A 27,604-nucleotide genomic window follows, 5' to 3' on the forward strand; every position below is an offset into this window, starting at 1 on the left:
GATGACATAAATAGAATACCGTTGTCATAGGACAGAATGCAGTTTAGAATTTTCTTCAGTTTGACAAACCAACGAGTACAGTGAACAGTGATTAACGACTTTAGCGACTTGTTTTGCATCTCAAATGGCAAATAACATGTCAGCTGTGCTTTTTACTCGAGTTAATTTGATTAAGCCTGTATTTGTCAACGATAATCATCAAAGTGACACGATGGCTTCTCTTACATCTCCTACCGTGATGAGAAGCCCAACAGGTGAGATGACAGTTTACAAAAACGATGTATTCCTGTATTATTTAAGAAAATGTATAATAATAATAATATAATATCGCCATAAAAGCGAATTGCCGACTTAAGAGGATGTGTTGACATTCTGGCTTTTAAGTTCATCATTTTCTTTGTTAACTTTACAGATAAAAACATTTTAATATTACTTTAATTTAAATCCTATGTGTAGACCTGCACAGTAATTTAGTTAGTTTTTGATGGTGTGGAGGAATATTTGTTATATTTTAGCAAACTGAGTGAGAATATTAAAGTCTTTCTTTGTTCAAGCAGGGATGAATTAATACAATTGAGATAAAGTTGGCTTAATATTCACACATTCTGACTTTCTCCTTTATAATATAACAGAAAAATATTGTTTCAAATTCTAAATAGGGAAATCATATTAACAGCCAATGACTATCATTGTATAACAGTGTTTACAGTCAATTAAATAGTGCTAATGTTGATTTGAAGTCATACTTACATGCGGTTTCAGACCCAATATTAAAACTAGCATGGTAAACAATGTAGATACTGTTAAATGAACAAATATAAAACCAACTTCACCTCTATATTAATAAATGTCTAGAGCTCTGTTTCTGTAGCTGAAGTTCTGGAGCAAAACTTGTGTTTTCATTTGTATTTTTAAGACTGATTGTAAAATGTTTTAAGTTATAATTTACTCACAGATATCTTAACTGAAGCTCCAGAGCGAGAGAAATTGTTCACTTTGAGTTTGACGATTGCTAATAGAAAGCTGAAAAATGCTGATTTAGTTTCATTAGTTTTTTTTGTGGTGGAGAAGTGCTTGAGGAAGAATGTAGATGTAGATGTAGCACCCACTGACAAACAAATAAAAGGCCAAATGAATTTGATTAAACATTGTGATGCAGATTGTTAAATAGCTCAAACTATAACTGGTAAAACTCAGAATATTGACTCAAAATAAGTTATTATAATAGTTTGCATTTTGTGTGAGCAGGAGTGAAATGTTTATTTTTGCTAAATAGTTGCTTTGAGGATTTTTCCTGATGTCTAATATGGACTTATGACTTACCGACTATTTGTCAGCTTGTGTTTGTCATTTTACATCATAGAAATGATTTGCAATTCCACATAATTAATTTTAGTTTTCAAACAATTTCTATTATAATTTATTACATAGTACATTTATTATTGTTGTTTCTTTTGTGTGATTGTCTTTTATATGTCTAATTTACAACAGTTTGTCTATTTTAAACCTTTGGATAAAGAGTTTTCCAATATTTTCCTGTTCATTTCCTTTATTTCAGAAAACCCAGAGAAAAGGAGGAAAGGGAATAAAGCCTCTGCTTTCTTTAAGAGAGCATGGAAGGCTGTAAAGCGTCCTTTCCTTTGCTGTGACTGGAACAGAGTGGCTCCCTTTGAACCACAGTCGGATATCGATGATTTCGAGCATCTGCCTGTTCCAGGTCCCTCCAGGACCGTCGCAGCACATGCAGACCTTGAGCCGGTGTGGCTACCAGGCCAGGTCTGTGAAGATCCTCAGCCGTTGAGTGTTCCGGGCCCCTTCAGCATCAAGCAAACAACAGATGTGCAGAATGCAGATCCGGCCCGTCCAGAGTCCTCAACGGTCCTTACAGATCATGTTGACCCTGAGCAGATGTGTCCGACAGTCCAGGTCTGTGACCGCCTCGAGTCATTGGCTGTTCCAGGACCATCCAGGATCAAGTCTACAACTGCCGCAGATCATGTTGACCCTGAGCAGATGCGTCCGCCAGTCCAGATCTGTGAAGATCCTGAGCCGTTGAGTGTTCCGGGCCCCTTCGGCATTAAGCAAACAGCAGATGTGCCGAATGCAGATCCGGCCTGTCCTGAGACCTCAACGGCCCTCACAGATCATGTTGACCCTGAGCAGATGCGTCCGCCAGTCCAGATCTGTGAAGATCCTCAGCCGTTGAGTGTTCCGGGCCCATCTAGGATCAAGCAAACAGCAGATCCGGCCCGTCCTGAGTCCCCAACGGCCCTGACAGGTCATGTTGATACTGAGCTAGTGTGTCTGCCAGGCCAGATCTGGGAAGATCCCCAGCCAATCAGTGTCCATGGCCTCACCAATATTAAGAAAACGACGGATGCAGATTCGGCCTGTCCTGAGTCGCCTCCGTCTGTTCAACACCCCTCTAAAATTGAAGGGACTGAGGGTGAGTCATCCTGAATTTGATTCATCTGTTATTTTAATGCTTTGTTGTTTTTAGCTTGTAAATCAGACAGTGTAATTTGTTGTGCTGTTGGTTGTGTATTAATTAGTAGCTGCAGCTCTGTTCATGTAGATGTTTCTGTTTGTTTTCTTCATTTTAGAAAAACCCAAGAAAGGAAGGAAAGGGAAAAGAGTCTCTGCTTTCTTTAAGAGAGTATGGAAGGCTGTAACGCGCCCTTTCCTGTGCTGTGACACAGATATAGTCCAGCATCTTACGCCACATCCAGAGCTAGAGGAAGCTAACGAAGCTTCTGGACCCCCTGGTAGTAAGTCATCATTTTCTTCTATTTTCTGTAACTCATAATTATTATAAATTAGTGATCAATTTACGCCAGCAATTCTGATAGAAGTTACTGCTTTCAGCTCATTGCATTAAATCCAGATTCAAAGGATACGAGTTATTTATTTGATCCGTTTTATACCAGACAATCCAAGGAAATCTCCCTGCTTTTTTTCTGTGTTTTTCAGGATTAGATCTGTCTGATTTTAAAGTCGGAGCCGTGATTGGAGAAGGAGCGTTTGGCCAGGTGTTTGTGGCATCTTACAAACTTCGTAAAAGAGTAAAGGTAGAGAACTACTATTTACATTCAGTCAACATTTTCCTCCTGATTATTGAATATATTCAATTTGTTGGCTTTAATTTAATTTGTTGTTTTTTCTTCGCAGGTTGCCCTGAAGTTTATCTACAAGAGTTTCGACGACCGCTATCTTGACATTGTAAGTTGAATAAATCACACAACAGTGAAAATGTGCCGACCATTAACTCGTCTTTCACTTGTCCCGTACCTGTCTGGACCACTTTAAACTGAACTCAAGAGCAGATATGTTGGAAACAGGGAGCCACTGACTTCCATTGTAGAAACAGAAAATACTTGAAGTTTCTGCTTACTGGTTTTCAACATTAAATATCTTCTTTTGTGTTCAGCAGAAGAAATAAACCTGGAGACAAGTTTAGAACACATGAATGTAGGGCTGTGGAGTTAATGAAAACTCATTTGACATTATTGCAGATAAAAATGATCATTACGTCATATCCCGGCCCCTTGTAAAGCATTCTGCATTCATTTCTACGCAAAACTCAATTTCACGTTGACATCAGTGAAATCATGTAGCGTAACGTTTGCAGCATGTGATGTGCTTAATTAATTAGAGTGTATATGATTCATTCACGTCTTTAATAGTGCTTGTGCTGTTGTGTGCATGTGCTCAGCCACAGAGACAGACAGAACACACACTAAGAGTCCTCTTTTAGCTTAAACTGCATGAATAAATGCTCAAATACAAGCAAACATGTGTCAGAACATGGAGCTCAGTGATTATTTACTTAGTGAAGATTTTGTTGCTGTACTTTGTGCCATTCTGCTCTGGTAATATCTTTGAAATCTGTTTTTTTTTCTAGGATGGTCATTCCACACCTGTGCTTGCGGAAGTGGCAATGATGCTTAAGTTGGCGAATGCTCCGCAATGTCCAAACATCATCGGATTACACGACTGGGTTGAGAATGAGAGAAACTTCATTCTCAGTCTGGAGTACGCAGAGTCATACCAGACCTTGGATCAGTACATCAAAGATACATTGGACGTTGGTGAAAAGCGAGCACGCCGGTTAATGCGTCAGTTGATCCAAGCTGTAAAGTTCTGCACTGAGCGTGGAGTTTTCCATGGAGATATACACACAGAAAACATCCTGGTGACGAAACCCCAATTACAGCTCAAATTGATCGACTTTGGTTGTGCTTGGCCAATTACCAGCGAGCCTTTCGACAGCAGTGAATATCGAGGTGAGTTGGCGTTTTGTGTTAGTTTCTTTAGTCACAGTATTGTCTTCTGAAATGACTGAATTCTGAAAATGTCTCTCTTACAGGAGCTATCATATGCACGCCACCTGAGGTTTTCTTGCGCCCCATATACCATGCTGACCCAGTAAACGTCTGGACAATTGGCGTCGTTCTGTATGAAATCTTGCATGCAGATTTGCCCTTTACTGACGAACATTCAATAATGTTTGAATCCACTGAGATACACCCCAGGTTATCTACAGGTAATCAGACACCTCTGAACAATCTTAGCCTCAGTGACAGAATAAAATATGTCAGTCACGAGTAGAAAAGGATTAAATATAACGGTTACTGTAGATATTAAAGTTATTTGATTGTGGATGTTTTGTAATTTGCTGTAGTAAGATTTAAACACGTTCATGAATCTTGAGTTTGCAGACATTTCACACTCTTTGTGTCACTTTTCAGCATGCCAGGACCTGATTTCCCAGTGTTTCAAACGTAATCCAGTTAACCGGCTAAAGTTACATCAGGTTGAAGAGCACCGGTGGTTCAATCCAAAGACCCCAAATCCTGTGCAGCAGTTAAAGAAGAAGAGGTAGAGGAACACACCAAGCACAAAACTGCATCTTCAGTCTTTCTTTGCTTCATGCTATTCCTGTTGTTTTCTCTTCTGCTCTTTTAGAGTTAAGTCTTATTTGACAGCCCTACATATCACTGCTTAAATAACTTTGTGTTGTTTCTACTTGTTTTTCTTCATTTTAGAAAAAAAAAGAAAAAACGAAATAAGAAGAAAGCACCATTAAAGTCACAAAACTAGCATTATCAGTTATTAATTACTCCCTCATGTCAATCCAAACCCCTAAGACCTTACTTTTCTTCAGTGTCAGTTCATGATGTGTGTTGATGAGAGCTCTGTCCTGCACTGTATGCGTGTCGCACTGCTGACGTTTACCTCAGATGTGCCCACGCTTTGTTTAAATGAGAGGAAGTCGCGCAGGCCTCTGGGTTTTCCGTCAGCAGTGCGACACACATCCAGTGCAGTACAGGACTTCTGAAGTCATTCTTTTTGTTTAATAAGTTTTGTGTTTTTCTTTCTGCATTAAAGAAGTTTCTCTTCACAATGACAGCTGTAGCTCCAAACCCCTGACACCTTTCCTCATCTTCAGAAAACAAATGAAAATATTTGAGATGAAATCAAATCATCAAACTATGAGAGCTCTGTCCTGCACTGTGTGTGTGTCCACTGCTGATGTTTACCTCAGATGTGCCCACGCTTTGTTTAAATGAGAGGAAGTCGCGCAGGCCTCTGGGTTAAACGTCAGCAGTGCGACACACATACATTGCACTGGGCTCTTCTGTACGTGGGTTTGAGGGTCAGAGAGCTCTCAGATTTCATCTCAAATGTTTTAATTTGTGTTCTCAATATGAACTAAGGACATGAGGTGAGTAATTAATGACAATAATGGTAATCAATGGTGCCTAGACCGCAGCTCTGCACAAGACCTTTGGCCACAGGAGAAATGGTCGTACCCAACCGAGCCTGGTTTCTCTCGAGGTTTTTTCCTTCACTTTTGTCTATTGGTGAAGTTTTGTTCCTCGCCACTGTCGCCGCTGGCTTGCTTGGTTGGGACTTGTGGAGCTGTGCATCGATGGATTTGCTCTTCAGTGTTTGGACTTCCAGCAGTGACAATTAAACCACACTGAACTGAACTTCAACTGTGAAAACTGGACTGACGCAGTTTCAATTTACTTCTATGTTAAGCTGCTTTGACACAATCTACATTGTAAAAGCACTATAGAAATGAAGATGAATTGAACTGAATTAATAATGAGAGTCCATCAGGAAATCCAGTGCTGTCACAGTTTTCTCTTCTAAAGTGTCATCAAAGATCTGCTCAACTATTTTCTCCCTCATAAATGAATCTGGTGTTCTGTCATAAGAGAGACTGATGGTTTTATAATTAAGTGTTCATGATTGTTCTGTAATGAATTGTTCTTTGAATTGTTTTGTGAAGAATTGCTTTTATATATTGTTAATAATTCAGATAAAATCCTGTGAATCAAACTGAAGCTCTGATCATCATTTCTGTGAAATTTCTAAATGACTCCTTACTCAATTAAAGAGAGAGTTCTCCCTAAACTATTTACTCAAGTGCTTCCAAACCGATGAGGTTCTTTCCTCTGTTGAACACTGAAGAAGACACAAATCTGAAAATCTGTAACCATTGATGTCCACAGTAGGAAAACCAATACAATGGAAGTCGACAGGGTATATGCCGAAGCATGCTAATAGAACTTTCAATTTGTCAGTAACCTGGGTTATTTGCTTCCGGTCAGCTGTATGCCAATGAAAAAATCTGCACGTTTAAGGTCAATTTTCTTTCAAAATCAGCGATCTTCACTGGCTGAGCGATATTTGATATAAAGTGGGTCTCAGATTGTACAAGAAGCACTGCATTTAATTACATTTTCCCTGCCATGTTTTTATAATATGAGCATTTATTTTTCCCCAGTATATTCAATAAAGCTGCGCTAGCCTGCTGATTCTGACCGGCGCGTGCAAGTAAAAAGCTTTTTGTCTCGTTTTACGCTTGAGAAACTAAATGAATGCCAAAGTATATTTAATTGAATGTATTTAAATTACATTACAACATCCATGCTGGAAAAGGAACCGTGTAAAGTAGAAAAAATAAAATAAAATCACAATAACAGGTCACCGGAAGTTTATCAGTATGGGAAAAACACTAACTCGGCATATACCCTATAGTTAAAGGTTTCCAGCATTTTTCAAAATATCTTCTTTTGAGTATAACAGAAGAAAAAAAACTCATAGTAAGGGCTGAGTAAAAGATGACAGAATATTCATTATAGGCTGAAGGAATCTCTTTAACAACCCAGTAGTGCCATATACTATGTTTACTATGACTTAACACTAATTTGTGGAGCCTGTTTAGCCAAATGGAACCACAGAGAAGGTTTTACTGTTAGACAATATGTTGTTATATACTACAATATCATATACTAATACAACAAATATTTCCCCCCTGGTACAGTGAAGATTGCAGACCACCCTTGCAGACTGTTCAAACTTTGACAATCTCAGTTTAAAGCAACAGTTTAGACTCGAGTAACTGGACTGTGTTGGACAGCTTTCATGTATACGACTGAAAGAGAAGTTCCTGAATACCTGAGGTCTACTGTTTAGATGCCAAGCAGATACACTGCATAGGTCAAACATTGGCAACACAAGCAGCTCTGGGTTCAGGCCTGGAAGAACAGTCTCATGATGATCTCAGTGTGATTTGGGCTGTCGCTTGTAGAAGCAGCTGTTCTGCTCAGTTACTGCCATCACAAGCTGTCCAGTTCCTGTCTGTTCTTCATTGTCCAGCAACATCAAGAGAAAATCTACAAAAATAACAGATAAGAGAGAAACATGTTCAATCATTATTGAAAGAAACACAAGACACCAGTCAATGACATTACAGCATCTTTTAGAAGTAACCAACAATAACTTTTAAATACATTTCTGTCCTCAATTTAAATGTCTGAATGTAAAGGAATAAGGAGAGCAATAGTGCTCAAAATAAATGAAGAGATTTATACGTCCTCCTTGTTTATTTGTGTATCACTACTGACAGATATCTAGTCAATTGTTACCTGCAGTTCATCAGTCTTGCAGTAGCCAAAAATAAACTGATGAGTCAAAATGAGTGATTTTACTTTTATGCTGAAAATCATTAGAAGTAAAAATCATATTTCATTAATATGTGTATATTTATAACTTAAAATCAAATCACTTTTTTTTTGTTACATCATCAGCAGCATGTGTGCTATGATGATCGAAAAGCTTAGGTGCTGGCTCCAGACAGTACAAAATACAGAGAGTGCAAAATACAACAGCACACTCCCCAAAAAAACAGGACAATGTAAAATTGACAGTGATATGTACAATGAACAGGTGTACCCATAGTTGTAGGCAGTATTGTTTCAAGTATGGATTGGTTAAAGTGCAGTGCATGCTACATATTGATGGTGTGGAGTGAGGGATATGGAAAAGTCTGTTTCAGGTGTGTTAAGTGTTCATCAGCCTGATAGTCTGAGGGAAGAAGCTTTCCTTCAGCCGGCTGGTGCGTGACCGGATGCTGCAAAACTGTCTGCCTGAGGGTAGCAGAGAAAAAAGTCTATGGCTTGGGTGGCAGGAGTCGCTGATAATTCTCGTGGCTTTCCTCATGCACCGCCTGGTGTAGATGTCCTGGAAGGAGGGAAGCTCACCTCCTACTACGCGTCCAGCAGTTCGCACAATCTTATGTAGGCCTTTGCGATTGTTGCTTGGGCTGTTTCCATACCAGGTGGTGATACAGCCAGATAGGATGCTCTCCACAGTGCAGGTGTAGAATGAGCGGAGGATGTGGGGGCTCATGTTGTTGTTGTGTCTTCCTGAGCACTGCGTCTGTGTGAGCAGTCCATGCCAAAACCTCAGCGATTTGGACTCCGAGAAACTTGAAAGTGCTGACTCTCTCCACCAGTGTCCCGTTGATAGTGGTGATAGGGGTGTGTTCTCTCTTCTCTCTCCTGAAATCCACCACCAGCTCCTTGGTTTTGCTGATGTTGAGTGAGAGGTGGTTTTCCTGACACCACAGCATCAGAGTGTGCACCTCCTCTCTGTCTCATCATCATTGGTGATTAGGCCCACCACCGTTGTGTCATCAGCAAATTTAACGATGACGTTGGAGCTGTGTTTGGCTGTACAGTCATGTGTGTACAGGGAGTACAGGAGTGGGCTGAGAACACAGCCCTGTGGAGCACCAGTGTTGAGGATCAGTGTGGATGAGGTAATGTTGTTTATTCTGACCACCTGGCGTCTGCCTGACAGGAAGTCCAGGATCCAGTTACACAGAGAGTTGAGTAGACCCCGAGCCTGGAGCTTCACCACCAGCTTGGCAGGCACTATGGTGTTGAATGCTGAGCTGTAGTCCACAAACAGCATTCTCACATATGTGTTTTTGTTTTCCAGGTGAGACAGAGCAGTGTGCAAGGTGAAAGCTATTGTATCATCAGTGGAGCGGTTATTCCTGTATGCAAATTGCAGAGGGTCAGTGTGAGCGGGCAGTACAGAGCAGATGTGCTTTTTAATCAGCTTCTCAAAGCACTTACTGAAGATAGGTGTCAGAGCAATCGGATGCCAGTCATTTAAGCATGTTGTTTTAGCTGATTTCGGTATGGGCACAATAGTAGCTGTCTTAAAGCATGTGGGAACCACAGACAGAGAGAGCGAGAGGTTAAAGATGTCCATAAAAACTCCCGCTAGCTGGTGTGCACATGCTTTTAGTACACGTCCAGGGATGCCATCTGGGCCCGTAGCTTTTCGGATGTTCACGCGACGGAAAGATCTCGTTACGCCTGTTACAGAAACAGAGAGTGTGCTGGCGGTTTCGGTATCAGCCGCTGGATGTCCTGGGTTTTAAAGTGGGCGTAGAACGAGTTAAGCTCGTCCGGAAGAGACACGGTAATGTTTACAGTGGCGGGTTTGTTACTTTTAAAGTCTGTGATGTGATTAAGTCCCTGCCACATGCTCCTTGCGTTATTGGTGTTAAATTGACCCTCTACCTTGTCTCTGTATTAATGTTTTGCTGCTTTGATGGTTTTCCTGAGGTTGTAATTTGCTTGTTTTTGTCAAAGCTGCTGCTTGCCAAAAGGGTGCCCTAGGTCAGTGGTTCCCAACCTTTTTCTTAGGGGCCCCCCCCATAGGCATATACAAACATTGGAGCCCCCCCACCATTAAAATACACACTCACGCACACACATATGTACTATATATATATATATATATATATATATATATATATATATATATATATATATATATACTGTATGTGTGTGTTTGTGTAATATTAATATATAATATGTATAGAAACTATAAATTAATCAGTTTTAACTTGTCTTGGCCTTCAATAAAACCAAAATTTAGGTAGGCTTTGCCATACTGTTTAATCTTTTTCTTCGCCTCTGAAGAATCACTGCATTTACGTCTCTCTGCCGATTTTGTTTTGATTTTGCCTTTACGACACGTTGACAAGCACATTGCGTGAGTAAGCAAAATTTAAATAACTATTTAAAGTTACTTATTTTAATTATTTTTACTATTATGTTGGAATTTTAAGCATATGTTTTGATTATATATACATATATATATATATATATATATATATATATATATATATATATATATATATATATATATATATATATATATATATGGTACTTAAAAATACATATATAATAGTAGGGCTGCTCGATTTTGGGAAAAATCATAATCACGATTATTTTGGTCATAATTGTAATCACGGTTATTTAAAACGATTATCAGTTAAAGTCAAAATTATTAGTGCTCCTGAGAATTTTTTTTTAATATAAATATTTCCCAAATTATGTTTAACAGAGCAAGGAATTTTAACAGTATTTCCTATAATATTTTTTCTTCTAGGCTTATTTGTTTTATTTTAGCTAGAATAAAAGCAGGTTAAAATATTTAATTTAAGGTCAATATTATTAGCCCCCTTAAGCAATAAATATTTTTGATTGTCTGCAGAAGAAACTACTCTTATACAATGACTTGCCTTATTACCCTAATTAAGCCTTTGAACTGCACTTTAATCTGAATGCTTGTATTTTAAAAAATACCTAGTGAAATATTATGTACTGTCATCATAGCAAAGATAAAAGAAATCCGTTATTAGAAATGAGATATTAAAACTATTATGTTCAGGAAAAAAAAAAAAAACTTCTTTCCATGAAACAGAAATTGGGAGGAAAAGGGTTGCTAATATTTAGGAAGGCTAATAATTCTGACTTCAAGTGTATACATACAGTTATTTTCCACCCTGCAAAGGAAAGAGAAATAAATGCAATAGAATAAAAATATTAAACAAACTGTGCTTTAAGCATCGTCACTGTAAGAAAAACACTTTAGCTACAGCAGTCCTTCAGTCAAGACTAGTGAGGGATTTTCTAGTTGTTTGATTAATAATCATAGAAACAGGCGGCAGCAGGAATATTTCTTTGGTTTCTCTTTCTCGTGTCTTTTGATTCTCAACTCGTTTGTTTATTACACAAATGAGGGTTAATATAAATAATCACTAATCACCGCGTTTTGACACCTATTTGACCATTAGAAAGCTCTTGTTAATGACTTTAGATGTCTGCACTCCTCTGCTCGTCTCAGAGTGCGAATGAGCGAATGCTGACCGGCCGCATGCTTCTGACTGAGTGTGCTTGCTGCGCACACACACATAAGCACGCGCTCGTTCGGGCTTTTAGGAGCAACACGTGTACAACTAGAAAGGTGGCGGTATATGATGCAATAAGCGTTTATCTCGATTAATGCTTTTTTATAGTCGTTTGAAATCGAAATCGGATTTTCGATTAATTGTACAGCCCTATATAATAGTGGAGCATTTTTATGCCTTTTTCTACCTCAACACTTATCCTCTCCCGCGCCCCCCTTGTGAACTCAGGTTGGGAACCACTGCCCTAGGTTGTTAGGTGTTAGACGAATACATGAACCAGATCTAGTGTGTTGGTTGTTGGGGTGAAATGTTAACAAATTAGAAAGATAAGACGGTAATTTACCTAGAAGAGCCTTTAAAATAAATGAGTACAGATGTAATTTTATCTTTTGATATAAAGATAACCAAGGAATCATACAAAATACAGTGATACGTCCGTGAGTCTGCACTTGTGACGTATTGCTGCATGATAAACAGAATCTTCTGCAGAAACATGATTTCAAACATTTGAAAAAAATGTAAGGAATAAAACCCTCTCTGTACCTGTAGAGATGGACGGTCCTCATTGCTGCATCCTGTACAGCTGCTGGTGTCTCTGGAGCAGTGCTGGTTCTGCCACCTCATCTTCTTTTGTGACAAATTTCAGCATTGATCTTCATGTACAATACAGAAGAAATTCGTTATATAAAGAAAAACTCATGACATAGCATTAAAACAACGGGCTAGTCCAGCACTCTTCATAATGCGTCTAAACTACAACCAACATGTGGATTTAATTTGCACTGTATTATATGGTGACAAAAGCTGGCCCTTCCTTTCAGTAAAAATCAAAGACATTTGTGTTTTTTTAGAATTAATAAGGGTATTTTTAAACAAAAAAAACTTTGTTAACATTCAGAAAATTATAATTAATGCATTCATGCAATAAAAATGGTTTCTGGCCTGTGGTTTACAGTAATTTGACTAATTTTATATTATTGATCTTACAGAAATCACAGAATATTACTATATATTAATATTATACTATATATTAATATTACTATATATTAATATTAATATAGTTTTGTTATTTCATACAGTAATGCATAAAAAAGACTAAATAGACTTTATTGTCATTGCAGTGATACAAGCAATGACAACAGCAATAAACAGCAATACAAAATGCATAGAAATAGACAAAACAATAAACAATGACAACTGCTGTCTGCAAAGAATGATATAATATATAATTATATAACATAATAACTATATAATGATAAATAATACATAGAGTGAAATAATTGTGCAGTGCATGTGTTTATAGCTAGTGTGCAAACAGAATTGTAAAGTATTGCACAAGTTAATAACACTAATTCAGTTTGTGTAATTAGCAGCAACATTGGGAAGAGGGGCTAACATGAAATGTCATAAAACATGTCTCGTCTAAAGCACAATGCAAAGCAGTTGTGGAGAAGTTTAAACGTTAGCCTCACTAATTTACTTGAACAACCAAAAACATTAGAATTAGAATTAGAAAGAGCTTTATTGCCAGGTATTTTCGCACATACGAGGAATTTGTTTTCGTAACAGAGCTTCTACAGTGCAACAGAATTACAGAGACAGGATGAAAAACAGATAATAAATAAATAAAAAGAAGCAGTATGTTTTCCAGATTCATGGAAGTTACCAGAAAAAGATGCACATGATTCATCTTGTACTTTCTTCCTCTTCTCGGCTCCAGACAGCTGTTGTCTTTTTCCGTGCATAGAGCTGCAACTTGCATCAATTATAATTATATGCAGGTAGCAGCCGCAAAGGTAAGTGGACCAGGCCGCGCCACACGCACAAATTACGTCACATGTTTGTTTATGCATCCGTCTTAAAATGATTTTTTTAAATGTATTTAACAACATATGATCAATGGATGTTTTCTTTACATGCAGTTTATGTTGATATTAGTAAATAAATATAATTTTTTTATTTTGAGCATCCAAGATGGTGCCCCCCTCCAGAGTTGAGGCCCTACGCAGCCTGCATACTCTGCGTACAGAGAGCGGCGGTACTGGTTTTTGTTCCTCAGCATTTCTGGATTTACAGGCGGAAGCTCGCACTGATAGGGCTGTTCGAACTTCACCATTGATCCATGGTTTTTGATTGCAATAGATAAGGACAGTTTTTGTTGGGACCACGTCTACTATGCATTTTCTGATGAAGCATGTAACGGTGTCTGAGTACACTACGATGTCGTCATCAGAAGCTGCCCGGAACATATCCCAGTCCACGTCTTGAAGTATGGAATCCGATTGGTCTGACCAGCTCTGAAACATCCTGAGGGTGGGTGGTTCCCGTTTCAGTTTCTAACCTGTAAGCAGGCAAGAGCAGAACAGAAGAGTGATCTGATTTGACAAACGGTGGGCGGGGGAGGGATTTGTAGGCATCTCGAAACGGAGAATAGCAGTGGTCCAGGATGCGATCACCACGTGTGTTTGTGGCGACTTGTTGATAGTATTTTGGAGCGATTTTCCTGAGATTGGCATTGTTAAAGTCCCCTGGAACAATAAACGCTGCTTCCGTGTGTGCATTTTCCTGCTCGCATATACTCCCATACAGTTTCCTGAGCACCTGCTCTGTGTTGGCTTGAGGGTGGATGTAGACAGACGTAATTATAACCGCTCTGAACTCCCTTGGTAGCCAGTATGGTCGACACCGAAGCATAAGATATTCCAGATCAGAAGAACAAAATGATCTAACTGGGTGTATGTTCCTCTCATCACACCATAAGTTGTTAATAAAAAAAACACCTCCTCCTTTGCTTTTCCTGGTGAGTTCTTTCGTTCTATGCTGTGCACGGAGAAACCCCGAAGTTTCAGCAGCTGTGTCTGGCACCTCTGCAGATAGCCAGGTTTCTGTAAGGGAGATAATGCAGCAGTTTCTTGTTCCCGTTGGAAGGAACGGGAAATTGTGATTAAAGATATGTATAAATTATATTTTTACTGAGTAAATTAAAAGAGACATCTCAAATGCTTATTTTACTGGTGATTATAACAATTTATGCTCTCTCATGGCCAAACTGCAGCTCTGCTCATTTCATTCGGCCAGTGGAAAACTACAATTTGCTGGCCGGGCTGAGCCTGGTTTCTCCAAATGTTTGTTCTTCACTTCTGTCAGATGCTGGAGTTTTGCTTTTACTGCCATATCTGACTATCTTGGTTGGGGTGACCCAATGTAATGTTTTTTTTATTTAATGCCATGTCAGCAACCAAGGCTATCTTCATGGCAGGAATATTTCAACAATAAATATACAATTTAAAAATCAACAAACAAAATAAAAAATAAATTAAATAAGATTTTTGTGTTAAAGAGCCCATATTATGGGTTTTTGAAAATTCCCCTCCATGTAGTGTGTAACACAGCTCTAAGTGAAGTGAAGTATCCAGCTAAGGGTCAAATCTGTTAGTGTACAGTGTTTAAAACGGTTGATTCATCTATAAAAGAGTCGACTCATAGTGCTTCAAACGAGTCGCCTTGATACCGAGTCATTAGGTGTTTCGCCATGACGTACGAACGAAACCAAGTTATTCACGCGCAACAGGCTGTCATTGGTCCAATCAGCGCAGATTAGCTTCGCGCTAAGGAGGGGTTTGGCAACAAATGAATCACTGGACGATTCATACAGGAGTCGCTGGGATAATTAGGTAAAAATAAATGCAGATTATAAGACCATGAAAGTGTTTTTTGACCTTGCATGCATATTAAACTGTTGTTGGAGACCCTTACAACCAAGATATGACCCTATTTCATGTATAATATGGGCTCTTTAATACATGATAAAAATTCTAAAATCTTTTCCGGTTTCACTTTGTCAAAAATGTCCTTAAAAGAGTTCATTTTATAAAAAGTCCTTCTGGAATCAGTAAAAGCAGGACAGTCCAGTAAAATATGTTTTATAGTAAGAGGAGTTTTGCAGCACAAACACTGAGTGGGGTTTTTACCTTGGAGCAAAAAACCATGTGTTATTCTGGTATGCCCAATACGACATCTGGTAAAAACTACTTGATCAAATCGATTCTTAAAATTTCTTAATTTTGTGTGAAACTTCAGGTTGGATTTCATGTACTTTATTGTTTTCTAATGCATCCCATTCCATTTGCCACTTGTTTAAAATGTAAGCGTTGATCAAAGGTTTCATCTCTGACGGAGGAATTTGGCATTTGTTCACTACTTGCTTCAAAGCATCTTTAGCAGCTGCATCAGCTCGCTCATTGCCTGAAAGTCCTGGGGTGACCCAAATGAAAACCCTCCTTTTGACCTGGTAGAGGTTAAATGCCTAGATGCAAATCACGTTGGAGAGGCATCACACACTGCAGTTAAAGAGGGTGAAGCAAAATTAAAGAAATCACATGCCTACCACTGACAAATCCAGGGACAGCTGATGGTTACTGGCTTAGCTTGGTGTGATCTGGTAACAGATACCAGGGGTGACTTCACTGTGAAGAGAATATGGAGCGATGATGAGTTAATCCAAGAAATCAAGACAAAAGTTGATGAATTCTACTTTGGCACATAAATCCATATTTTGCATGGAAGAAAATAGACAAAAGGTTTACTCTAACCAGGGCTGGACTGGGGCAAAAAAATCAGCCCTGGCATTTTGGGTCAGAGCGGCCTACTACATTCAATCAAAATGCTATCTATCTGTTCACGTCCAATATGTTTATCAACTCCTGTTTTCTAAAACACAAAAGCCATATATATGAAATAAATAAAGAAATAAATACAGACATTAATTTCAATTTAATTTCTGTATACCGTCCATGAAGGTATTTGTTAAGTTCTAAAAAAATACACTATTCATTCATTTATTTTTCTTCCCCTTAGTCCCTTATTTATCAGGGGTTGCCACAGCGGCATGAATTGCCAACTATTCCAGCATGTTTTATGCAGCAGATGCCCTACCAGCCACAACCCATAATCAGAAATCACCCATACACACTCATTCACACACACACACACACACACACACACACACACACACACACACACACACACACACACTCGTACACTACAGCCAATTTAGCTTATTCAATACAATATTCACTCAGCCTATATTAAATAATAAACATAACAAAAACTGCCTGCTAATGCATGGATAAATCTTCAAAGGGAACAGTGTACTTTATAACCTCATTCACCTCATCCTGCTTGCTATTTCACTATCTTAACAATGAAAACATAATAAGGAAATTTGTTTCATTTTGATATTATGATTAACAGACACCAAACAGCCTCGTGTATATATTAATATGACCGTCATCTTCACTCTGCATATTTATTACAAAACAGGGCTTAAATATAACTGCCTCCTTTCATTTTCATTGAAAAGAACGAACTTTACCCTGTCTCTTTTGCAGAATATCAGTTTTAATAATCAATAATGGCCATTATAACAGTTTAACGTACAATGCATTTATACGATTAAGGTAAGCAATCAGTCATGTGCAGAATCAGTGTACGTGGTTACATAAATTAATATATTAACTTATCTTTGCACTCAGCCAAAACAGAGTTTCCTGAGAACAATTCAAAAGACAGAAAAGTCGTGAGACGAGATTAATTCAATATTACGTTTAACAACTATAGTGCGATGAGATCCAGATCTAAATGAACTGTCCGACATGCACTATACTCTCACCTGGGGTTTATACTCACCCCCTGACCTACTGGCTGCAGCTCTTGGCAGAGTGTGTGGTCACGTGATTTGCGTTTTTAGCCGTGTACTAGAATGAATGGAGAACTTTTCAGAACCGCAAAATGAAACGCCAATGTGTTTCCTGCAATTTCTCAGCGCCTCCCTTACGTTTCTTCTCTCTGACTCTCGACTGTTTAGACAAATACACACAGACGATGCACGCTCACACAGAGCCCAAAATAGGAGTTTGTGATTGGGCCAGCCCAATATCAATAAGGAAAAGAACCAATAAGGCTGCAGAGTGTCACATGGGCCGGCCCAGTCTGTCTGTCCGGAAAAAAAAAGCATCTTACTTTCAGAGAGTCACAGATCATTGTAGCATCGTCAATTAATAACTTACTTACTTATGCCCTCCACCCCTTCCGGGGCATGGGCCGCCAAAGGTAGATCTCCAGAGGTTCCTGTCCTGGGACATTCTTTCTACTTGTCCCCAGGTGTAACCCATCCTTGTGCCGGCAGCTAGCTCTCTGCAACTCTCACATGGTCGCCCACTGAAGCTAAGCAGGGCTGCACCCGGTCAGTACCTGGATGGGAGACCACTTGGGAAAGCTAGGTTGCTGCCGGAAGTGGTGTTAGTGAGGCCAGCAGGGGGCGCCCAACCTGCGGTCTGTGTGGGTCCTAATGCCCCAGTATAGTGACAGGGACTCTATACTGTTAAACCGAGGTCCCGACTCTCTGTGGTCGTTAAAAATCCCAGGATGTCCTTCGAAAAAGAGTAGGGGTTTAAACCCGGCATCCTGGCCAAATCTGCCCACTGGCCTCTGTCCATCATGGCCTCCTAACCCTCCCCATATCATGATTGACATATCATCACTCTGTCTCCTCTCCACCAATCAGCTGGTGTGTGGTGTGCGGTCTGGCGCAAAATGGCTGCCGTCGCGTCATCCAGGTGGATGCTGCACACTGGTGGTGGATGAGGAGATCCCCCCCCCCCCCCCCATTGTGTAAAGCGCTTTGAGTGCCCAGAAAAGCGCTATATAAATGTAACGAATTATTATTATTATTATTATTATTATGTCTGCATCGAGGTCACGTCGCCAGGTGTTTCTTGGACGGCCTCTCTTCCGCTTCCCTTGGGGGTTCCATCTGAGAGCCTGTCTGGTGATGCTAGTTGGTGGTTTGCGTAGGGTGTGCCCTATCCAACCCCATCTTCGCTTCCAGATTTCTGTTTCTATTGGAGGTTGATAGGTCCTTCTCCATAGGTCGGTGTTACTGATCGTGTCAGGCCAGTGAATGTGCAGAATCTTTCTGAGACAGGTGTTGATGAATGTTTGGATCTTTCGGGTGGAAGCTTTGGTTATCCTCCAGGTCTCTACCCCGTACAACAATACTGAATTCACATTAGAGTTAAACAGGCAGATCTTTGTGGTCATGGTAAGTTCTCTCGAAGCCCAAATGTTCTTAATCTGGATGAAAGCAGCTCTTGCTTTGCCGATTCTTGCCTTAACGTCTTTATCAGTTCCACCCTGCTGGTCGATGATGCTGCCTAGGTAGTTAAAGGACTGTACTTCCTCCAGAGAACTTCCCTTCAGGGTTACTGGATTGTTGCAGCTGGTGTTGATTTTAAGAATCTTAGACTTTTCTATGTGGATGTTGAGTCCGACTTGTGATGATGTGGCTGCTCACACAATGGGCTTCTCTTGTTGGTTGTGGGAGAGAAGTGTGAGATCGTCGGCAAAGTCTAAGTCTTCCAAATGATTCCATAGGGTCCACTGGATTCCAGTCCTGCGTTCACTGGTGGATGTCCTCATGATCCAGTCGATAACAATGAGGAATAGGAACGGGGATAATAAGCAGCCCTGTCGAACTCCCGTCTTCACTTGGAAGCTGTTAGTTAGCTGTCCTTGGTGGATCACTCTACAGCTTATTCCCTCATATGAGCTCTTGATCAGATTGACCACCTTGGCTGGGGTGCCATAGTGCAGGAGGAGCTTCCACAGGGTCTCCTGATCCACACTGTCAAAGGCCTTCTCATAGTCGACAAAGTTGATGTACAAAGGTGTGTTCCACTCCAATGACTGCTCGACTATGATGCACAGCGTTCATCTCGTAATTGTTGATCGACGATGTCCTTCATCTGCTCTAGGAGAATCCTGTTGAAAACCTTGCCTTGCACTGACAATAGTGTGATGCCTCTGTAGTTGTTGCAGTTACTAAGATCCCCCTTTTTTGGAAGCTTAATTAAATAACCCTCCTTCCAATTAGTCGGTATTTCTTCCTCCTCCCAGATCTTTCCAAAAAAGGGATACAGCATCTCCACCGATGCATCAAGTTCTACTTTCAAAGCTTCCACAGGTATGTTGGCTGGACAAGCTGCCTTCCCGTTTTTCAACAGGGTAATAGCCTTCCTGATCTCCTCTCAGGTTGGCTTTTCGCAGTTAATGGGGAGATCTTCATTGGCTGGATTGATGTCTGGCGGGTTTGGTGGTACTGGTCTATTCAAAAGCTCCTCGAAATGTTCAGACCATCTATTAATCTGCAGCTCTACTCCTACAATAGCCCTTCCCTCCATGTCTTTGACGGGTCATTCTGGCCTGCTGTAGCTTCCAGATAATTTTTTAGCTGTGTTAAACAACTCTTTCATGTTGCCTTTATTTACTGCCTGCTCTGCTTCAGCAGCCAGCCCGTCTATATAGTCTTTCTTATCCTTCCTAGCACTCTTTTTAACTGCTCTATGAGCTTTCGTGTATTCCTCTTGGGCCTTAGCTTTTGCTGCTCTAGTCCTGCTGTTGTTGACTGCTGCCTTCTTTCGTTTCCTCTCTTCTATCTTTTCTAGGGTCACAGCTGTAATCCCCTCTTTATGATGGTGTTTCTTTGTTCCGACCACTTCTTGACAGGTTGTTCTTAGTGTCTCTTTTACGGCTTGCCAACTGACCTGCACACTACTTTCTCCCTCTTCCTTCTGCAGTTCTTGCAGCACCTCAAACCTGTTCTTCAACTGAAGTCCTAACTCTTCCCTGATGCTGGGGATCTTTAGGCAGCTGACGTCATACTTCTCTCTACACTGTGTTGTTTCCTTCCAGTTCTTCTTCAACTTCAGCTGCATGCTGGTGACTAATAGGTGGTGGTCCGAAGCCACATCTGCTCCTCTTCTAACTCTAACGTCCTGGAGGGATCTTCTGAACCTCTTGCTAATGCAGATGTGGTCAATCTGGTTCTCTGTCAGGCTGTCTGGTGATACCCAGGTGCTTTTGTGGATCCACTTATGAGGGAAGATGCTGCCTCCAATGACCAGTTTGTTAAGTGCACACATTTCCGCAAATCTCTCTCCATTAGCGTTCATCACTCCCAGCCTTTGGGGCCCCATGTCTTGTTCATATCCTGTGTTATCGGGCCCAATCTTTGCGATGAAGTCTCCCATAAGGAGGACGATGTCTCTGGCTCAAAATTTCTCTACTATTTTCTGCAGTCTGTTTATTTGTTTTTTTTTTTGGGTTTTTTTGTCAATTAATAAGGCAGAAAAAAACGATAGGCTGCTAAGCCTTTTATGGGCCGATCAGATCTAAGACGAAGATCAGCCCGGCCCAAAAAGTACGTCGGCCCAGCAGGAAACTGCTCGGTCTGCCAGATAGCCACTCAGCCCCTGACTTTAACCAGTGTACCATAACATGTTATATTATTCACAGATATACAGTTTTTTTTTTGTCATTCAATTCATTTAAGCGTTAACTGCTGTTGTTTTTTATGGCTTGTTACTCAATTTAGATTTATAATAAAACTATTTTCCTATCTTTGTTACAAAACATCAAAACATTATTGCTGAATATTGTTGTAACTTAACCCAAACTGGAAATAATAGTCCATGACATGACAGTCAGGTCAGATTAAAAATCTGACAGATGCTGTTGCAGGCCACAAAGGAGAGTTAGTTTATGTGGTCTCTTATCAGTTGTCTACTCGGAGGTACCAATGACCACTTGATCTGGCCCGGATTCCCTGAGAAAACATAAAAATGTAGCATACGGGGGCTGGTGTTACTGGCTGGTAAGTACGAGGTGCTAGGGGCCGATGTTGCTTGCTGGTAAGTAGGAGGTGTTGGTGGCTGGTGTTACTGGCTGGTGAGCAGTAGGAGGTTTTGGAGGTGCTGGTGGCTGATGTTATTGGCTGGTGAGCAGGAGGAGGTGTTGGAGGTGCTGGTGGTTGATGTTACTGGCTGGTGAGCAGGAGGAGGTGTTGGAGGTGCTGGTGGCTGATGTTATTGGCTGGTGAGCAGGAGGAGGTGTTGGAGGTGCTGGTGGTCGATGTTATTGGCTAGTAAGCAGGAGGAGGTGTCAGAGGTGCTAGTGGCCGATGTTATTGGCTGGTGAGCAGGAGTAGGGTGCATTTGATCCGGGCACGTTAAATATGCCTCAGGTTTTCTAGCTCACTGACGTTGACAAGATTATACCCTTGGGTATCGAAATTTTGTACGGAACAAAAAGGATTTTTTCAATAATCAATAGTATCGAAACGATTCGGTCGGTGCTTAAAAAGTATCCAACTCGATACCCAGCCCTACTTGTAAGCTGAGAACGTTTCAGAGTGGAGGTTAATTGCCTCTGGGCATTCACATCTTAACTCTGTGCAGTCAATAATGATCCTCACATTTGGGCAGTACTGCTGAAATTTCACAGGCATTGTCCGTCGCACCTGCTCCTGGGTCATCCAGATTTGAATTAATCCCAACACAAGGTATAAGTAGTTTGACCATGTTATTACAATGCGACTCACTGTAGAAGTGCTCACTTTAAATATTTCAGCCAAAACTCACTCTCTAAAGCCTGGTTTATACTTCTGCGTCAAGTGACCGGCGTAACCCACGGCGCATGCAATGCACGTAGCTGTGCATTTATACTTCTGCGCGCTGTCTCTGTTGACAGCGGCGTAGGACTATGCGTCAGCGCCATAGCATACGCGAAGTATAAATCAGCCTTAAGACCAACAGCAACACGCAGGCAAAACATGAAAAACTCATCACTGAATTGCATCTTGCGCTTGGGGCTTGGCATCACAACCTCTTTCTTTGCAGTTGAAATTCCAATCCTCTTAGCTTTGGACCAGTACACAATATGGGATGCTGATGGCTCAATAGATCTCCAAAAAACAAAAAAGATGTTTTTGCTTGAAAACCTTATGAAGTACTTGAAGTCTTTATCAGACAGGCAGGGCTCGAGAGATAGTAAGGCTTGCCACCAGTTCCTTGTGCTCCTTAATTTTTTTCCAGTGCTTTATCAAGAGCACCTAATTTTAAAAAGTGTATATGGTAAATGTTAAACATGAAAATGTATTATTCAGGGCTTGAAATTGCGACCATTTTGGTCGCATATGCGGCCGAAATTTTATCTATGCGACCTTAAAATATTTTATGGAGCATTTGTGCGAGTGCATGAAATTGTTGTGTGTGCCCATTTTTTACTGCAAAATGTTCACCACATGCGCAGATTCGGGAGACATTCACGCAGAATGCATCTCTGCACTTGAAACGCATCGCTCAGGAATGATTTAAAACAGTTGTCATGTCAGCTTGCTGCAGTAAACAAAGCCAAGTCCCTAATGCTTGCCCCGCCTTCGCGATCTTATTGGCCCACCACTGCTCTAGCACTGAAATATCAGCTGTCAATAACTCAGTCAATGCCTTCTGGCTTCGGATGACAGAGAGAGTTACTACCGCGAAAAACTGTAAAGCGCTGAAGATGAGAATGAAGATAACACTGACAGATTTTGTTTTAGAAACCATGGCATCTAAAGTTACAAATAATGACACATCGTACTAGTGATCATGTGCTGAATGTTACTCCACCATCTACACTTTCTGAAGGGTGGATAAAACACTTCCACTGGCTTCAAGTTCGCTGATGGAATTTTAAGGTAAGTGCGTGCCACATCTAGCATGAGAGCTTCTGTTTAATCCTTCATATAATCGCCAGATGCTGTCCGCTATAGAAGTGGCAGCTATATGTCAAATTGAACACCACGTACACCATCGCAAACGGGCTTGCACTGAGTAAAATAATATCGCTACTCACGAAAAGACTGGTATTGCTATTACCATGAAGTATCTATAAAATAAAGTACAGTATATGTCAAAAGCATCAGTGCAATATCAGACAGCACTTGTGAGAACAGCACAGTTATATCGTTAACAGATTCATTCATGTCCAGCAGTGCGTGCAGGGCCGGTGAGTGCTCCGTGTATCTTTTGGTCACACAAAATGTATTTTCTTGGGATAACGGGATTTCGTTGCGACATATTTTCCTCATGCTTGCATATATATATATATATATATATATATATATATATATATATATATATTTATTTATTTATTTATTTTTTATTTTTTATTTTGCTTGTTAGTTTGATTAGTGTTGATTTCAAATGCAATAAATAGGCTATGTTTGTATGAAACTTGTAATGGTGCTTAAAATTGGTGGGTGCGACTAGATTTTGGCTGATGCGATTAAATTTTTAAAGTTAGGAGCATCGGTGCTACCAAGAAAAAAAGGTTAATTTCGAGCCCTGTTATTGGAGAACATTTCTCATGAAGGTGAAAAAATTGGTATTTTATCATTACAGTTTTGTGCAATTTTACAATATACAACATGACTGTAGATTCTTAATTAAATTTTTGTACATTTGTTTTCAACTTTAAATATCTTTGCTGTCCCCTATCAGTGTATGTGAATATTCCCCAACACTGCAATATTTGCATGTGACCTTAAATGAGCTGTTTACCCCAAATTTGGCAATTCTGTCATAATTCACTCACCCTCAGGTTTTTCCAAGCCTGTATTTATTGATTGATTTATTTTTCTAAACACTACAGAAGAATTTGGTATTTTGGAGAATATCAGTAAACAAATAGACATTAAAACCGATTTACTACTATAATTAATGAATTACTGACATTCTTACAAAATTGATTTTGTGGAAAAACTGGGCATGAGTATATAATGACAATTTTAATTCTGAACTATGCCTTTAATTAAATTGCCTTAAATGGGTGGTTCAGGTAAAGCAGAACTGACAAAAATAATATAAGTGGGGTTAAATGTACTAATGGTAAAGTTATGCATTTCAGTGGGAAATTACTAAAATAGTAAAGTAACGTTTAAGCAACACATTACCAATGCTCCACAACATAACTTTGCTAGTAATTTCATATTGCTAATAAATATAATGTAATATGCTTTCTGTTTAACTAACAATTAATTACTGTGATATCACTCTTGACAGTGGCGTTTTAAAATTAGTGTATTAATGTGCTGCACTCACCCGGAGGAGGGCGGCTGTTGTAATCGTGCTCCTGCCCCGGCAGCAGCGCCACATCAACACACTCCATTTCAACGGGTTTCTCCCCCTGCTCATAACAGACCGTGCTTTTTGCAGTCCTCGTCTGGCGCGATTTAACCTCTCCCCAGTTGTTCAATGAAAACCTTGAAGGCACAGCCTGTGGTGTAAGAAATTTGCGACCGGACTGTGGATGGACGCGAACTTCATCCTCCGTGAAGTGCATAGCACACACAAAAGTGCTGCCCTTCCTCACAGTAAATTCCACCCCTCATCTCTCCGAGCCCAAATCCTTATAGCCCAAATAGTTGGTGGGAAAGCTATGAAATGACAAATATGGCTGTTTCGTTTTGGAATTAGTACAAAAGGGTACGGTGCAAGATAGGTTACTTTAAGTCTCCGCCATTGTACTTTGCTTCTACCGGTCCGGTGTTACGGTTTAACTGGTGACCGTGTTAACTGGTGTCCCTTTCCAGATGTAAGCTATTCACGTTTGCAGATTGGCAGATTCGTCACTTTTTCACCACAACAAAACATGTCCATACCAAATAAAGATTCTTATTACTTGGTGTCAGTGTCATTGTGTGCATTATTGATTTTAATATCTGTGTAGCAGAACAGTATATAACCAAAGTAAATAAAAAAAATAATTAGAATTGACATGTCTTTAACAGGATTCGAACCCGTGTAGTGAAAAGGTTTAGCACACGTATCAGTCAACTTATCTAACTGAGCTACTCAGAACTCCAAACGAAGCGGTCTGTTTTAATATCTTTGTCAATTAAAACATGCCTTGCTGTGGTTGTGGACCCGTGTTAACATGTTTCCATCGATGTTAACATGTTTACATGTTGTTTAGTTACATGTACTCGCGTTAACGTGTTTCTACAAACTCTCCCGCTGATAGAATAGCTCTCTGTGACTAAACGATGCTTCATCAGTTGCTCAAACCATGTTTTTTCTTAGTTCTAGACTCATGTCTACCTGTGCCTTTGGAGTCGTGTTAACTCGTGACCCATGCTCATACATGTAACGTAAATAAAGATTTTATCCAAAAAAGGAATACAATGACGATATTATTATGCAACGTATTATGTCTAATATATATATAATATTTATTTCATATATAATATTATGCAACACAATATTAATTGAAAATCGCAACATTTCAATGTATGATCTTGGTCACATCTGTATCAAGGTACTTATGAACATGATTTGGCTACATGCGATAAAATTACTAAAAGCTGCTAAGCCTTACGTTTCAACACAGCTTGATAGCTCAATTAGATAGCGCTTATGTTCCATTCATGCTTCTCTTTTGTTAGTAGGTTCGAATCCACATACGAGTTTTGTTTATGTAGCCTGATTTTTTTAATTCTCTTTAAAATAAAATGGGGGGGGGGGGGGGGGGACTGCGATTTATAACGTATGCTTATTTAGCGGAACATCGTAGTCATTTAGAGCTATTCTGAGAAAATATCAGCTCGTTTAACTTTGTAGACACAGACTAACACGAGTCAATGGGACTATTATATTCTGATTGCATAATATTCTAATATTGTGTTGCATAATATTATATATGAAATAAATATTATATATATTAGACATAATACGTTGCATAATAATATCGTCATTGTATTCCTTTTTTGGATAAAATCTTTATTTACGTTACATGTATGAGCATGGGTCACGAGTTAACACGACTCCAAAGGCACAGGTAGACATGAGTCTAGAACTAAGAAAAAACATGGTTTGAGCAACTGATGAAGCATCGTTTAGTCACAGAGAGCTATTCTATCAGCGGGAGAGTTTGTAGAAACACGTTAACGCGAGTACATGTAACTAAACAACATGTAAACATGTTAACATCGATGGAAACATGTTAACACGGGTCCACAACCACAGCAAGGCATGTTTTAATTGACAAAGATATTAAAACAGACCGCTTCGTTTGCAGTTCTGAGTAGCTCAGTTAGATAAGTTGACTAATACGTGTGCTAAACCTTTTCACTACACGGGTTCGAATCCTGTTAAAGACATGTCAATTCTAATTTTTTTTTTAATTTACTTTGGTTATTTACTGTTCTGCTACACAGATATTAAAATCAATAATGCACACAATGACACTGACACCAAGTAATAAGAATCTTTATTTGGTATGGACATGTTTTGTTGTGGTGAAAAAGTGACGAATCTGCCAATCTGCAAACGTAAATAGCTTACATCTGGAAAGGGACACCAGTTAACACGGTCACCAGTTAAACCGTAACACCGGAACAAACTTTTCCCTACTTCCGGTCTCGATCGCCATTTTCAGAGGGAAAAGACAAATACGGCAACACAAGAGGTACAAAAAGGGGCGATGTGCAGGTTAACTATGGAAAATAAATGAAAATGACTCCAAAATGTGTTCAAAATGATAAAATTCACAAATATGAAATAAAATCTTTAAATAAATAAAAATTACAAAATAATTTGAAAATATAATTTTAACAGAGTGCAATTGTATCTCTATTACATAAACAAATACGCTCACTTAGCATGTTTCATAAATTTCTGGAAACTATTATATTATATTATATTATATTATATTATATTATATTATATTATATTTTTATGATTTTGAACAGGGGTCACCAATCTCGTTCCGGGAGGTCCGGCGCCCTGCAGGGTTTCGTTTTCAACGTTTATGGGTTCTAGTGGTTCCTATTTGACATAACAACCAAGAATAACAACTAATAACTAATTTCATTTTTGTTGATTGCGGGTGGGATTTATAGTCTTCTTGGTATTTGTATTGATATTGTTTTGATGTTTTTTGTCCTATGTATTTTCTTTTTTTGTGGTTTGTTTTTCTAGTATAACCACCTAGTTTTACTAATTTGGTTTATGCCATTTGTGGGTGAGGCTTATGTTTGTATGGATTTTTGGGGGGAATTGATCTTGACTCTATATTATGATTTGTCTGTGTCTGTATTTTCCTTTTGTGGCTAAATGTATGGTGTTCTAGGGTGATACCGTCTACACATTGATCCAT

At 39.5% G+C, this 27,604-nt stretch overlaps 1 protein-coding gene and 1 long non-coding RNA gene across 7 annotated transcripts; one reads left to right on the top strand and one right to left on the bottom strand.

Moving 5' to 3' along the window:
- The first annotated feature begins 57 nt into the window (after window positions 1-57).
- Window positions 58-6,435, top strand: si:ch211-160d20.5. Its single transcript, NM_001443398.1, is given in 9 exon segments — window positions 58-254; window positions 1,559-2,446; window positions 2,604-2,768; window positions 2,971-3,068; window positions 3,169-3,219; window positions 3,902-4,283; window positions 4,367-4,543; window positions 4,749-4,878; window positions 5,046-6,435. Coding segments are annotated over 9 exon segments (2,076 nt in total). The 5' UTR covers window positions 58-124; the 3' UTR covers window positions 5,101-6,435.
- On the bottom strand, window positions 6,293-26,867 carry LOC100535984 (uncharacterized). Of its 6 annotated transcripts, XR_015515171.1 has the most exons (7): window positions 26,838-26,859; window positions 24,550-24,982; window positions 15,957-16,035; window positions 15,815-15,875; window positions 14,350-14,745; window positions 12,113-12,222; window positions 6,431-7,688 (listed from the first exon to the last, which is right to left on the bottom strand). It is a non-coding gene; the product is annotated as an uncharacterized LOC100535984 (long non-coding RNA). The 6 variants fall into 6 exon arrangements; XR_015515172.1 differs by lacking the exon at window positions 15,815-15,875 and having other exon boundaries at window positions 6,293-7,688; window positions 14,350-14,454; window positions 26,838-26,863; XR_015515169.1 differs by lacking the exons at window positions 14,350-14,745; window positions 15,815-15,875 and having other exon boundaries at window positions 6,293-7,688.
- Between the last annotated feature and the right edge of the window lie 737 nt (window positions 26,868-27,604).

Source organism: Danio rerio, chromosome 18, assembly GCF_052040795.2.
Source record: "Danio rerio strain M-AB ecotype USA chromosome 18, GRCz13ab, whole genome shotgun sequence".
Classification (NCBI taxonomy): domain Eukaryota; kingdom Metazoa; phylum Chordata; class Actinopteri; order Cypriniformes; family Danionidae; genus Danio; species Danio rerio.